This window comes from Haliaeetus albicilla, chromosome 7 (genome assembly GCF_947461875.1).
Source record: "Haliaeetus albicilla chromosome 7, bHalAlb1.1, whole genome shotgun sequence".
Taxonomy (NCBI): Eukaryota; Metazoa; Chordata; class Aves; order Accipitriformes; family Accipitridae; genus Haliaeetus; species Haliaeetus albicilla.
This window is the reverse complement of record NC_091489.1, coordinates 39,591,662-39,604,295: the sequence shown is the minus strand read 5'-3', so window position 1 is coordinate 39,604,295 and position 12,634 is coordinate 39,591,662. Positions and strand designations below refer to the sequence as shown.

The 12,634-nt window shown below is 67.9% G+C and overlaps 2 protein-coding genes across 10 annotated transcripts; both read right to left on the bottom strand.

Annotated features, from left to right (window-relative positions):
• Positions 1-253: 253 nt before the first annotated feature.
• TAGLN (transgelin) lies at positions 254-3,501 on the bottom strand. 2 transcript variants are annotated; one of them, XM_069787915.1, is made up of 5 exons: positions 3,350-3,501; positions 1,661-1,860; positions 1,354-1,531; positions 1,170-1,272; positions 254-920 (listed from the first exon to the last, which is right to left on the bottom strand). In XM_069787915.1, exons 2-5 carry the CDS (start codon positions 1,838-1,840, stop codon positions 779-781), a joined length of 603 nt encoding a protein of 200 aa, XP_069644016.1. In that variant the 5' UTR covers positions 1,841-1,860; positions 3,350-3,501; the 3' UTR covers positions 254-778. The 2 variants fall into 2 exon arrangements, with proteins under 2 accessions (XP_069644016.1, XP_069644015.1); XM_069787914.1 differs by lacking the exon at positions 3,350-3,501 and having other exon boundaries at positions 1,661-1,877.
• An 819-nt stretch (positions 3,502-4,320) lies between these two features.
• On the bottom strand, positions 4,321-11,723 carry SIDT2 (SID1 transmembrane family member 2). Of its 8 annotated transcripts, XM_069787907.1 has the most exons (28): positions 11,178-11,723; positions 10,854-10,975; positions 10,594-10,755; positions 10,436-10,481; positions 10,237-10,338; positions 10,075-10,158; positions 9,768-9,879; positions 9,603-9,668; positions 9,396-9,489; positions 9,192-9,247; positions 8,861-8,872; positions 8,641-8,712; positions 8,485-8,559; positions 8,142-8,204; positions 7,582-7,703; positions 7,421-7,494; positions 7,268-7,334; positions 7,052-7,125; positions 6,815-6,938; positions 6,614-6,731; positions 6,400-6,536; positions 6,205-6,313; positions 6,036-6,112; positions 5,879-5,925; positions 5,460-5,565; positions 5,243-5,353; positions 5,051-5,164; positions 4,321-4,966 (listed from the first exon to the last, which is right to left on the bottom strand). In XM_069787907.1, exons 1-28 carry the CDS (start codon positions 11,403-11,405, stop codon positions 4,904-4,906), a joined length of 2,637 nt encoding a protein of 878 aa, XP_069644008.1. In that variant the 5' UTR covers positions 11,406-11,723; the 3' UTR covers positions 4,321-4,903. The 8 variants fall into 8 exon arrangements, 7 of the variants coding, with proteins under 7 accessions (XP_069644008.1, XP_069644004.1, XP_069644009.1 ...); XM_069787903.1 differs by having other exon boundaries at positions 8,485-8,712; XM_069787908.1 differs by lacking the exon at positions 8,861-8,872.
• Between the last annotated feature and the right edge of the window lie 911 nt (positions 11,724-12,634).

Here is a 12,634-nt window from a genome sequence, read left to right as displayed (position 1 = left end):
GTTGGAAGGAGCTAGGAGGAAGGTGGGTGCTGTGGCTCGGGTGGGAGAGGGCAGAGCCACCCCGCAGAGCTGTCTGAACCAGGCAGGGAGAGCCCAATCCCCAGCTCTGGTTTGCCCAGGTTGGGAGCTGGAAGCAGGAGCAGACGCGGCCCAGGCGACCTGAGCAGCTTTTACGGAGGGTGGCTTTGGCTTTCCTGGCACCACCGGCCCAGGGACGACGGGGCAGGCGGGAGGAAACCTTGTCAGGCCGCACTAGATGAATAACCTTTTAATTTTGACAAAAAAAACAAAGTACAAAACCGAGGCCAATTTTCTTTCTCCCCATTCGCAAGGATCTCTGCGGCGGTGGCGCGGGGCTCGTGTGGGGCTGTGGGCAGGCGGGGTGGCTTCCCACCCGCCATCCCGGGGAGGGCAGCAGAACACCCACAGGTGCCGGCGAGCGCAGCAGGGACAGGACCGGCTGGCAGCAGGGGCTCACGGGGGTGCAGCAGGAGCGTGCGAAGCCGGAGGGGAGAGGCTGCCCGGGGCACAGCTGCCCTGAGGTCCCCGAGGCCGGGTGCATCGCTGCGGCTGGGCATGTGCTGCTCTTGGTTGCGCTGAAGGGTCATTTGGGCTGGCTGGCGTTTTCTTGTCAATAAATACCAATTGGTGAGGGGCGGTGGCGGCCACCGGTGCTCGGGTGGCTGTGATGCGCTGAGCCGAGGGGAGTGAAGATGGAGGTCCTGGCTGGGGCTGCTCTCCCGGCAGCGGGAGGGCTGGGGGCGGTGAGGGGGGCTGCTTAGCTGATGATCTGCCGGGGCCGGCCATAGCTCATCCCCGCCTGTGATGCCCCCTTGTTGCTCCCCATCTGTAAGCCGATGACGTTCTTGCCCTCCTTCAGCTGGCTCTCGGTGAACTCCCGCTTGTGCTCCTGCGCTTTCCTGCGGGGTGTAGGGAAAGACCATGCAGCACCCACCCCCCTCCCTGGGGCGGCTGGATCCTTGTCCCCGGGGCGCCCAGCAGCCCCCACTGCCCAGGGGTGGCCCAGCCACCCCCCACTTCCCAGCTGAAAGCTTGGCATCCTGCGTCCATGTGCTCCGGGGTGCTGTGGGGTGGTGGAAAGAGCCCGCTCCAGGCAGCCATGGGGCAGGGGGGGTCCCCACGCCCGGGACCACGTTCCACTCACTTACTTCATGAACCAGTTGGGGTCCCCGTGGTAGTGCCCATCGTTCTTGGTGACCGCCAGGCTTCCCAGGGCCATCAGTGTCCTCTGCACTGCTGCCATGTCCTTGGCTGCCGAGGGACGGAGAGGCATGAGGATAGGCATGGTGCAGCAGCCCCAGCCCCCACAACCCCGGCTGCCCCCCCCCACACCTTCAAAGAGGTCGACAGTCTGGAACACGTCCGTCTTGACCACGCCATAGTCCTCGGCCGCCTTGAGGAACTGGGCGATCTGCTCCATCTGCTTGAAGACCATGGTGGGGGGGGTGTCGGGGATCTTGACAGGCTTGGAGCCATCAGGGTAGAGGCTGTTTACCAGCCTGCTAAGGACCTGCCGGCAGAGGAGAGGCTGGGCTTGCTGCGCTGCACATGCTGCCAGCTGCGGAGCTCCCCATCGCCCCCCCAGCCGCCCAGCCCTGGAGCCAGCGGGCATAGTGGGTGCCCGGGCTTCCCCACTTACGATGCCGTTCTTCAGCCAGACCTGGAAGCCCAGGCGGCCCCGCTCGGGGCGACCCACCGCCGCCCCGCACTGCGCCACGATCCACTCCACCAGCCGGTCCTCCAGCTCGTCATCATACTTCTTCTCGATCTTGGACTGGACATCCCTGCTCATGCCATATGCCGGGCCCTTGTTCGCCATGTCTGCGGCGGCTGGGAGACCTGGCGGTGGGATGGGGACTGTCAGGCTGCGGAGATGCTGTCCCCCTGCGTAGGGACCCTGCGGCCACCCCAGCACCCTGTTGCATCCACCTCCCACCTTGGTGCAGCAGGGACGTGCCCTCCTCCTGGCTCTTCCCTTGCCACGCAACAGCCCTTCAGCTCCATCCGGGCGCATTTGGAGGTGAGTGCATGGCCGTGACCACCCCCCAGCCTGCCCGGACAGACGGTTCCCATCCCGGCAGAGGTGCCTTGTCCCTGCTCCCTGGCTCAGGCTGCGCAGGAGAGCAGCCTCATCCCCGTCCCCTGCCTGCTCAGCCACCCGCTGGCTCTTGGTCGGCATGAACGTCCCTGGCACGGCTGTGCCTTCCAGCTGGAGCAGCCATGCTGCCCCCACGGGGGCTGCAGAGCAGAGGGGTCCAGGTGGCAGGGTGACAGCGGCAGGGCTGGGTGGCCATGGCACAGCACAGTGGCCATGGCATGGCGGGGTGGCCACGCCATGCCTGTGGTGCCATGGGGTGGCCTCGGCACGGCGGGTCCTGGTGCCGGGGAGGACCGCAGGCGAAGCAGGACTGTGGCGGGAGCCGTGCCTGTGCCCTTGTAAGGGCATGCTGCAGGCAGAGATGGCAGGTAGCTGGCTGCGGGTAGGGATACTAGGGAGGATGCCAGGGAGGATGCCAGGAGGGAGAGGCGCCGGGAGCCGGCAGCCGAGCCCTGGGTGGAGCTGGCCTCACACCTCCCCGCACAGCTCCCTGCTTGGCATTAAGCCACCAAGTGCCGGGGCTGCGCCCTCAAGGAGCCGTGTGCCCGGTCCCTGAGTCCACAGTCATCCCCGGGCTGGCTCGCCCCGACCTCTGGGGCAGATGCGCCTGGATTCTGCAGGTTGGGCTCCGAGACCTGGCACAGCTCGGTGCAGTGGAGGACACTGCCCCCGCTTGCTGCCAGCAATGCAGAGGCACCCCACGGGTGACACAGAGGTACCCCACATGCCTCGCAGGCAGCCTGTGCCCATCTCCCATCCCCGCCGAGGCACAGGGCAGAAAGGGGTCAGCAGGGGCTGGAGCCTCAGCACTGCCCTGAGCCCCACATGGCCGCTCCGGCCACCGCAGGGGCTGAGCCCAGCTGACCCGCAGCCGCGCAGCCCTAACAGCAACACAGTCCTGAGGAGCAGGAGCAGCCCAGAACCCCGGGCAGTGTCCCCAGCCCAAGCCTCAGCTTCCCCTCCTGGGGAGCCCGACCCGCGTCCGGAGAGCAGTGTTGCAATCCAAGGAGCAACATCCCCATCCAGGGAGCGGAATCCCAATCCCGGGGAGCGGCATCCCAATCGGAGGAGCAGAATCCCCATCCGGGGAGCACGCTGGCAGTCCCGGGAGCAGCATCGCCATCCCAGGCACAGGGTCCCCATCCTGGGGAGCAACAGATCCATGCCAGGGGCTGGCGTCCCCACCCTGGGCACCCTCCCCACTGTCCCCCCCGCCCCAGCAGGACTTACAAGCAGCTGCTCACGGAGGCGAGGGGTGATGCTCTGCGTGGGAGCCAGCACACTGCACAGTTAGGAGGCTGACCGTGTGCTAAAAGGCCGGCGCTGGGACAGTGATGTCAGCGCGGTCTGGGGGCCAGGCCCCCCCGCCCTCCCTCCTGGGGCACGCCAGCCTCGTAGCGCACAGTGACTCCGGCCCAGGCACCATATTTGGGGAAAGACTCCGAAAATCAGTGACTCAGGCCCATGCCCAAGCATTCCCCGCGTGCCTCCACCCCAGCGGGTTTGGGGGCAGGGAGGGAACGGGGCAGGGGGCTGATGGAGTAAGTCCTTTTATAGCCAAGCGCTCGCTTGGCTGCGGCAGCCGTCGAGGGTTTCTGCCCTGACTTCATGGCTGATTTCCCCGTGTGCTCACTGCCGGGGAGCTGGGGCAGCCGAGCGGGGCTTCCTGGGCGGCCCCCGCAACCCACAGCGTGCCCTGGTCAGGGCAGAGCAGCGAGGCTGCGGGCATCCCGCAAGCACAGCATCATGCCTGGGCATCCCGTGGGCATCCCCCGGATTCCCTCTGCCCCAGCCGGGCACGGCCTGCTCGCATGGGCCAGGGCACAGTGAGGCGTGCAGCAGCCCTGGCACCGGGCTGGGATGCCAAGGGGAGCCCCAGCACCCTCACTGCCCGTGAATCGGGACCTCCCTGCGCACCCCTAACCCCCCCCCACCCCGAGGCTGCCAGCCTTGCTGCTCTGGCACCACGGCACCCCCCACAGCATAGGGGGTCTGCGGGGCAGGAGGGCGGCAGCAGCCCTGCCCAGCCCCTGTGCCATCTTCCCTCTCCCCAAGCCCTGGTGGAAAGGAGAAGCCACCGCCGCAGCAAAGCGTGGCTGACATCCAGTGGCAGGCCGGCAGGGCAGAGCCCGCTGCCCCCCCCGGGGACCCCCACTGCCCCCCGGGCTCCCACTGCCCAGGCAGGAGGCGGCAGGCACTGGCAAAGTGCAGACACTTTAATGCGAGTCCCTTCCCAGCAGACCCACGCGTGGCGAGCAGGTGGCAGCCTTGGAGGGGAGCGGTGACAGGGGGCACCCAGTGGCCACCCCACCCTCTGGGGATGCTGAGGGAGACGTGAGCAGGGCCTCCCCAGCCACTGCGCCGGACACACCCCCCCTCCCCACCTCCCACCCATACGACTCAGGCACTGAAGAGAGACCCCCCCACCCGCGTGCCTGGGGGGGGCCACGGGGCTGCTAGCATAGCACTCGCCCTGGCCCCACTGCGCCGGGGTGCACGGACCCAGAGCAGCAGCAGCACCTTTTCCAGTGTCACTCGCCACCGAAGACAAGGTGCCCTGGCGGACCCCCCAGTCCCCCTTCCGGCTACGACAAGCCCGTGGACGGGCATGCAACACCAGTGGGGGGGGACACCCGGCCGACGGGAAGGAGGCACGTCGGGATCCCAGGACTGCGCGGGGAGGGGGACGGAGTGGCTGGCGGGACCCGCAGCACGGGCATCCCTCCCCGGGGGCTGCGGCCAGGCATTTGGCACGGGGCCGGGGCAGCGGGCGGCTGCGGGCCCCTAGAAGACATAGATCTTGTCCCGCTGGACGCAGTCCAGGTCATCGTCCAGCGTCAGCAGCACCTGCAGAGCAAGGGAAGCGTGGCAGCAGTGAGCCGGGGTGGCCGCGGGCAGCGGGCAGCCGTGCCAGCGGCAGCCAGCACCTACCAGGAAAGAGCCGAACATGGCAATGGAGGAGAGGAAGTGCCAAATGTCATGGTCATCAAAGAAGTCAAGCAGGATGCAGTTGCGGTTGTGCTCCCGGGACTCGGCCGGCGTTTTCTGTCAGGAACAGGGCCAGCTGTCACCGCACTGGCCTGTGGCCACCCTGGCTCACCACCGCACCACCCTCCCACTTACCTGCCAGGTGCTGAGCCCCTGGAAGAAGAAGAAGAGGGCGAAGCCCCAGACCACTGAGGTGCCAACGATGCAGAGCAAGGGGATGAGCTTGATGCGCTCGCCGCTGCGGAGCTGCAGGAGAGGCCCGGGTCGATGTGCAGGCAGGATCTGGCAGGGGTGCCCGTCCCTGCCCAGCCCTCCCCACCGGGCAGGCAGCTCCTGCGCAGCCAGCTTGTACCTTCATGATGATGTAGAAGGCGAAGTAGAGGAGAAGGTTGCAGATGCCGATGGCCAGCAGGTAGGAAGCAAAGTCATTGGGGCGGACGATGAGGCCGTAGGCAGCACTGGGGAGGCAGGAGCAGGCAACGGGGTCGGCGTAGGCTAGGGGCGTCCCCCCTGGGTCATGCCCATGCGCCCCGCCATCCCCAAGGCACGCCGGCAGCCCCTGGGAGCTCAGGCAGTGCGTGGGGACACTGGGCTGCCGCAGCTACAGAGAAGAGCTGCTGCGCTCAGCTCACAGCTGTCACGAGCTGGCTGTCCTCAGCCCAGCTGCAGCTGGGGGGGGCCGTGCCGCGGGAGCAGCAGCAGGGACGGGGAGCGCTGGGCCGGGAGGAGCAGCGTGGGGTCTGGCGTGTGCCCAGCGCCGCACTTACTTACAGTGACCAGTTGACGATGTTTCCCATCACCAAGAGCACCATTCGATCCTGCAAAAGGTGAGGGGGGGCTGTGAGGTGTGGGCGGGGGGAGCACTGCCAGGCCAGGTCTCTGCTGAGCCGGGGACCCCGGTGCCACGAGCCGTGGTGCCAGCACTCACCACGTACATGGGCCCGCTGCACTGCCGGACGCAGTCCGTGTACAGCACGTGCAAGATCCTACGCAGGATGCCCGAGTCTGAGGGGAGAGGAGAGGTCGCGCCGGGTGGGGGTTGTCCGCCGCGCCACCCCCCCCCCCCCCCCGCTCGCGGCGGTGCCCCCCCGCCTCACCCAGCTTCCAGCGCCCCATGTAGTAGAGCTGGGTGCTCAGCAGCAGGGTGGCCACAATGTGGATGACAGAGAAGACGATCCAGAAGGCTGTGTTCCCCTTGCCGAAGACCTGCAGGGCGAGCAGGGGTGGCGGGCAGCGGGTTGGGGGGACCGACTGACTGACCCCCTCCCCCCCCCAGCACCCCCAGTACTCACCACACCGACGACGGAGAAGAAGATGACGAGGGCCAGGCAGGCGTAGGCGCTGTAGGCACTGGCATTGATGTCCGGGTGACGCTTCTGGTAGAGCTTCAGCATGCAGAGCCCCGCAATCATGTACATGAAGGAGGTGTCTGCGGGGGAAGAGGGGCAGCAGTGAGCAGGGTGGCCCTGGCGCAGGCAGTGGCGGGGGGCCAGGTGGGGCACTCACCGAACTGGAAATTGGTGTAGTTGGGGCAGACGTGGTAGCAAGCGCTGAGCAGCCCCTCCATCATCAGGGCGGTGCCCATGGCGTAGAAGAGCCCAAAGTGCTTGGGGATGCCGCACTCCTGGGGGATGGGAGGGGAGGGAGGGGAAGCAGGGGGGTCCTGGGCAGCTGAGACCCCCCCCAGGCAAGCCACCCACCCCTTACCAGGGCGTGGGTGTCGTTGCGCATGAGCGCCCGGTTGTAGTTGATCTCCCGCTGCAGGATGATGAGCAGGAAGAGCAAGCCCAGCAGGACGTAGCCCAGGTTGCTGAGGATGTTGTTGAAGGCGCTGCCGGGGACAGTCTGGATGTGGGTGCCGCGGACCCCTCTCCATCCCTGGGGCCCCACCACCCCACCTGAGCCCCAGCCACCCACCGTTTCCCCCCCCCCGCCCGAACCCACCTGAGGTTCCCCAGCGGGTGGGCGCACAGAAAGTTGTAGTAGCAGATGTCCTGGTTGCCGGTGACATTCACCACCTGTGCATGGGCGGGCATGGTGAGAGCAGCGGCAGCGGGGCCTGGGAACATGGGTGGACGCCCAGGGACATCCCTGTGGCGGCTGGGGACCGCAGCCCCCCAGGCTCCTGGGAGCCCCAAGTGCTGCCATGGCCCCGCTTACCGTCTGGTAGGTGATGACGAGCTGGATAACGGGGAGGGCATAGAAGACAGCGATGGTGGCGATGTTCCTGGGAGAGGCAGGGCAGGTGTCAGGGGTACCCCCGCTGCCTGCCCCAGGTTGGGACACGGCTCTGCCCCACTGCCCCCCACTCACCAGAAGTAGATCTGGTACTTCTTGCGCAGCACCCGCTTGTCCTTGCGGGCCAGGTCGGCCACACAGAGGTATTGCTGGAAGGAGAGGCAGGTGGACGGGTTCACCCTGGCCAGTGGGGAGCAGCCAGCGGGGGGGCGGGGGGCACAGGGCGGCACACGCACCTTGGTGCGGATGACGTTCTTGTCGTAGTCGATGTCGGCCAGCGTGTCGTAGTCGTCCTCCTCAACGGAGCTGAGCGAGTCCAGGCGCGGCCGGCCGGCCACGTTCTCCAGCGACCGCTCCCCTGCAGCCGAGCGGGGGCCATCAGCAGAGCCCACCCTGGACGAGCCTCCCTCAGCGCCCGCCCCGCAGGACCCCAATCACCCCCAATTAACTGCTCGGCTGCCTCCTCGCCAACTCACGCTGGGGACGGGCTCCAGCTCCGCATGGACCCCTGTGCTGCCCCGGGGACACGCACCAGCTGTACCGGTGCGGGCGAGCATCACCCCGCACCCTTGACCCCCAGGGCTCTGCTGGGCTGGGGACAGCTGGGGGCCAGGAGGACGATGTCCTCCCCCTGCCCCGCAGCCCCTCGGGCGCTGTTCTGCCCGCGGGAGGGGGCTGCCAGGCCACTCTGAGCAGGGGGAGGAGGGCGCAGAGGTGCTCAGCGCCCCGGGCGCCAGCTTGGGGCAGGCCAGATTTTGGCTTGATTGGCCCATCCCTGCCCGGTACCAGCATCTACCCATGGCAATGCTCAGCGGCCTCATCGGGGTGGAGGGCGTGCGCCGCTTGAACTGCTCCTGCCCTTCAAAGGAAAGTAAGAGTTATTGGAGCAGGAGCGGGGCCAAGGCCTGGGGTGGGGGTCCCCTGGCACATGTCCGCCCTGCTGGCATCAATAGAGACCTTGCTGTGGGCTGGCACGGAGGGGCTGGCAACCCAGGGACCCTTCCCAAGAGACAGAGAGTGGCCAAGCTAGGACGCTGCTGGCAGCACACCTCTGTTGGGGCAGCTTGGCGCTGCCCAGGCACGCTGGCTCTGCAGGGCTGCGGCCATGCCAACCACTGCACCGCTGCCCCGGGACTCACCCACGTAGCCATAGGGGACTTCTGCCGAGCCCATGCTGTCCGTGACGCCCTCGGTGCTGCCGGAGGAACCGTTCCCTGCAAGGACAGCCAGATGGGGTGGGTGGCACGGCTGCCCGCCGACAGGCGGGGACGCGAGGAATGGCGCGCGGCACTCACCGAAGGAGCCGTAACCGTAGCTGTCATAGGGAGCATGGCCCAGGAAGGAGTCAGGGATGCTGCGGGCATGCCCTGCAAGATGGGAGGGTCTCTGTCAGCCACTGGCAGCCTCCCGTGGCACCCCTGGCCTGGGGCTGCCCAGCCATTTGGCACAGAGCAGCACCTGCGCAGGCACGGGAGCGAGCTCACAGGCAAGGACAGAGCCGAGGCTGGCACCTACCCAGTAGAGATGCTGGGAGTCCCCAGAAAGCCGTGGAAAGGAAGAGACAGAGTTGGTGAGACACCCCAGCCCCAGTGCAGCCCTGCCAGCCCCAGAGCCGTCAAGCCCGAGCCCCAGGACATCCCTGTCCCCCCAACATCGGGATTTGTCCCGATGGGCACTGTCCCCTGGGGCACTGGGGGACAAGTGGGGCTCAGGGGGACAGTGGGGATCTCTTGCAGAACCAAGGGCTTTGCCACAGCCTTGAGATGGCAAAGTAACCGGGAAGCCCCCAGGCAGACACCCCCCCGCTGTGTGCCGCTGGCACTGGCTGCAGCCTCCAGTCCCTCACCCGTGTCCAGGCTGGGCGAGTCCATGGCTGCCAGGAGCCCCTTCCTCTTCTGCTGCCTGCCGAGGGAAGCGGCTGTAAGCAGCGCCATGCCAGCAGCTGGGGTGGGGGGGCCACAGCACGCCCGAGGACCCCCACTGTGCTGGGGACAGGATGGGGTGTGCAGAGGGGACAGGGTGGCCAGGGCAGCGATGCCCGGGAACTCACCGGCAGCTCTCCCAGCAGGCGATGAGCAGCGTGAGGACATAGAAGGAGAGGAAGATGCCCAGGCAGAAGAGCATGCTGCTGACATAGGCTTCCGCTGCGCAGAGCCGGGACGAGCCCTCAGGGAGAGCGGCACCCCTGGGGAGCTGCCGCGGGACCCCCTGTGGAGCCCAGCACCCCCCAGCCCCAGCCGACCCCTCCCAGGCTTACAGGTTATGGCAGGCGACACCGTCACCTCCAGCATCTTCTGCCGGTTGTGCTGATCCACGGGTTCATCTGGAAGAAGGCATGGGCCGGGGGCTCAGCCTTCTGCAGATGCTGCTCCCCAGCCTGTGACCCACGGCTTCCTGCAGCACCCTCCCCGCCCCAGCGTACCTGGTGAGGCATTTTTGGAGAGGGGGTAGTAGGGCAGAGCCCCCCCACAGGCCTCATCCTCCGTCTTCACCACCACCACCACATAGAAACTGTTGCTGGGGAAATCCTTCTTCTGTGGTGGCCGTCCCAGGGAGGGGGGAGAGACAGAGGTCAGCAGAGCCCAACCAGGGGGCCTCCCACACTGCCCCACGCAGCCAGGGCTCGCTGTGGGGCTCGGGGCCGCACCAGAGCGGTAACCTCTGCAAGCTCTGCTATCCGGCACTACCCGCCAGCGCCAGGCCAGGGCTGGGAGTGGGCTGGCGCCCACCTGCACCGTGATGGCCGCCTTCTTCGTCATGGTCTGGTACATCCCGATGAAGGCTACGTTGTTGTCCAAGTCGTAGACGGGGCACTGCGGGGGCAGAGGGGCCATCAGCCATGTCGGGCATCAGGTGTCACCTGGATGGGAGGCCCTGCCACCCAAACCTACCAGGATGTCCTGGATGGAAATCACAGAGCAGGGGAAGGCCATGGCCGAGGTCACCTTCACGATCACCGAGTCCAATCCCTCGGGGAACTCGTACTTGAAATACTGGGCAGGGGAAGAGCCCGTCACTGGCATGGTGGCCACACTTTCCTCCCCAGGCACAGACCCCATCCCATGCTGTGCCGTGCCAGCTCCTCCTCACCTGCGGCTGGGCGGCTGTGGCGTTGAAGCTGAACCTTTCGTTTGTCCTGCAGAGAACACGGGCGAGATGATGGTTGGTGAGGGGAGCCCACCGTCCCGGCAGGCAGCCCTGGCAGGCAGTGGGCAGGGAGGGGGACCGGGGCGCAGGGCTCCTCTCACCGCAGCACGAAGTTCTCCACGCGGGTGACACGCAGCTGGTAGGAGGCGTTGAGGGAGAGCGTGGAGACGTCAACGTAGAAGTGCTGGGTCTCCACCTCCGCCTTGGTCTGGGGCTGGCAGAGTGTGCGGCTCACCTCCTGGTACGCGTACTTCCGCTGGTACCTGGGCAGGCAGAGCGCCCGCCAAGCTGTGCCATGCCGTGCCGTGCCCACCGGCCCCCCGGCACCCCTGCCCGCCCGCCGGTCCTCCCCAGTACTCACAGGCCCCGGAGGATGAGCGGCACCTGGAAGGAGACCACGGCCTCCTTCTGCCTCACCACGAAGAGGACGGGCAAATCCTTGTGGTCGGAGAGGACATTCACTGACACCCGCACCCCCTCCGTCTGCGGGGAGAGCGGGAAGGCGAGGCATTGGCGGGGCAGGACCGGCCGCGGCAGGCTGGGCCCCGGCGGCCGGACTTTGCTCGGCCCTCGTGGTGGAGGACTTGTCCCCGCCGCCCGCCCCAAAGCCCTGGCTGCGGGGGGACCCCAGGGGACGGGGAGCCCAGGGAGGCAGCGGGCCTCTCCAGCCGCCCCGCCTGCTCACCCGGTTCCGCCGGACGCTGTGGTTGAAGGCGTAGATGTTGATCAGGTCGGCGCCCACCCAGTCGGCGTAGGTGGTGTCGAAGCGGGCCTCCTTCTCCGTCACCCACCGGCGCCCGCTGGGCTGGGGCTGGGCCAGGCTGGGTGGCAGGGCCAGCAGCACCCACGCCAGAAGCACCCACGTTGGCAGCACCCACGTCGGCAGCACCCGGGCCGCCCCGGCGCCCGGCATCCCGCCAGCATCCCCGGCCGTGCCGTGCCGTGCCGCGCCGTTCCCCTGCCGGGCCGGCCAAGGTCCGCCGGGGCGGGACGGGACGGGACGGGACGGGACGGGTCGGGTCGGTCAGCCGGGTCGCGCCCGGGCACCCCGCCCCATGGCGAGCCGCGGTGTCGGTGTCGGTGCCGGTGCCCGGTCCTGGATCCTGGCGGTGCCGCCGCTGCCCGGTCCTGGATCCCGGCGGTGCCGCCGCTGCCTGCTGTCGGTACTTTCTATCTATCTCCCCGGTCCGCAGGCAGCTGTAAACACGGGCCGGCGGTGACGTCACGCACCGTCACACGTTAAAGGGCCAGGTCGGGGAAGTGACGCGGCGGCGGGCGGCGCCCGGGCGTCCCCTTCCCCGGGCTGGGGGCAGCGGGCCCCTCGATAGAGCAGCAGTGTCCCGCCGGGGAACCCCCGCTCCGTGGGGCACCGCTGCCCCAGGGGGACCCCACAGGGGAAGCCCCTGCCCCTTATAGGACTCCACAGGGGAAGCCCTGTCCCACAGGGGAGCCCCTGCCCTATATAGGACCCCACAGGGGAAGCCCTGTCCCACAGGGGAGCCCCTGCCCTAGACAGGGCCCCATAGAGTAAGGCCTGTCCCACAGGGGAGCCCCCACCCCGTGGGGACAGCCGCCCTCCACCCCGAGCAGCCCCTCAGGTCACACAGAGGCTGCCGGAGTCCCTCGGATGGGATAAGGACCCGTCCCGCCTGCCGAGCCCCCGGCTTGGGGAGGGGGCCGGGAGCGAGCGAGGTCCCCCTAGCCCCAGCGCTGCATTCGCCCCTGCAGCCGGCAGCGGCGGGAGGCATCGACTGCTGCTGGCAGCCTCGTTCACAGCGTTCTTGTGCTCCAGCACACCCGCCGCCAACTGCCCCCACCGGTGACCCGAGCTGGCCCCAGCACCAATGGGTGCCACAGGGATGCTGCTGACCCCCCGGCTCCCAGAAGTGGGCTCAGATGGCTTGCTGCAGCCACCTGGTCCGCATAGACGAGCTGCTGCAGTAATGGCAAGGCAGGCAACGCAGGAGCCATAACCAGCCCCGGCTCAAGAACTCCTCCCTGGCCGGGGTCCCGCACCAGCGACGCCGGGTGGCTCTCTGGCCACCCGCTCCAGCCACTCACCCAGCCGCCTGGCCACCAATGTCCTCAAGCGTGGGGGCATGGCAAAGTTCATTGCCAGGCGAGGCACCACGAATGCATGGG

Excerpts from the sequence above, each read along its gene's own strand:
- SIDT2 (XM_069787903.1), bottom strand. The coding sequence starts at position 11,405 with ATGCCGGGCGCCGGGGCGGCCCGGGTGCTGCCGACGTGGGTGCTGCCA. Across the intron at positions 9,669-9,767 it reads CTCCAAAAATGCCTCACCAG|ATGAACCCGTGGATCAGCAC; the intron begins GTACGCTGGGGC and ends GCCTTCTTCCAG. Across the intron at positions 6,732-6,814 it reads GCAACGACACCCACGCCCTG|GAGTGCGGCATCCCCAAGCA; the intron begins GTAAGGGGTGGG and ends CCCATCCCCCAG.
- TAGLN (XM_069787915.1), bottom strand. The coding sequence starts at position 1,840 with ATGGCGAACAAGGGCCCGGCATATGGCATGAGCAGGGATGTCCAGTCC. Across the intron at positions 1,532-1,660 it reads TCTGGCTGAAGAACGGCATC|GTCCTTAGCAGGCTGGTAAA; the intron begins GTAAGTGGGGAA and ends CTCTGCCGGCAG. Across the intron at positions 1,273-1,353 it reads GACTGTCGACCTCTTTGAAG|CCAAGGACATGGCAGCAGTG; the intron begins GTGTGGGGGGGG and ends GTCCCTCGGCAG.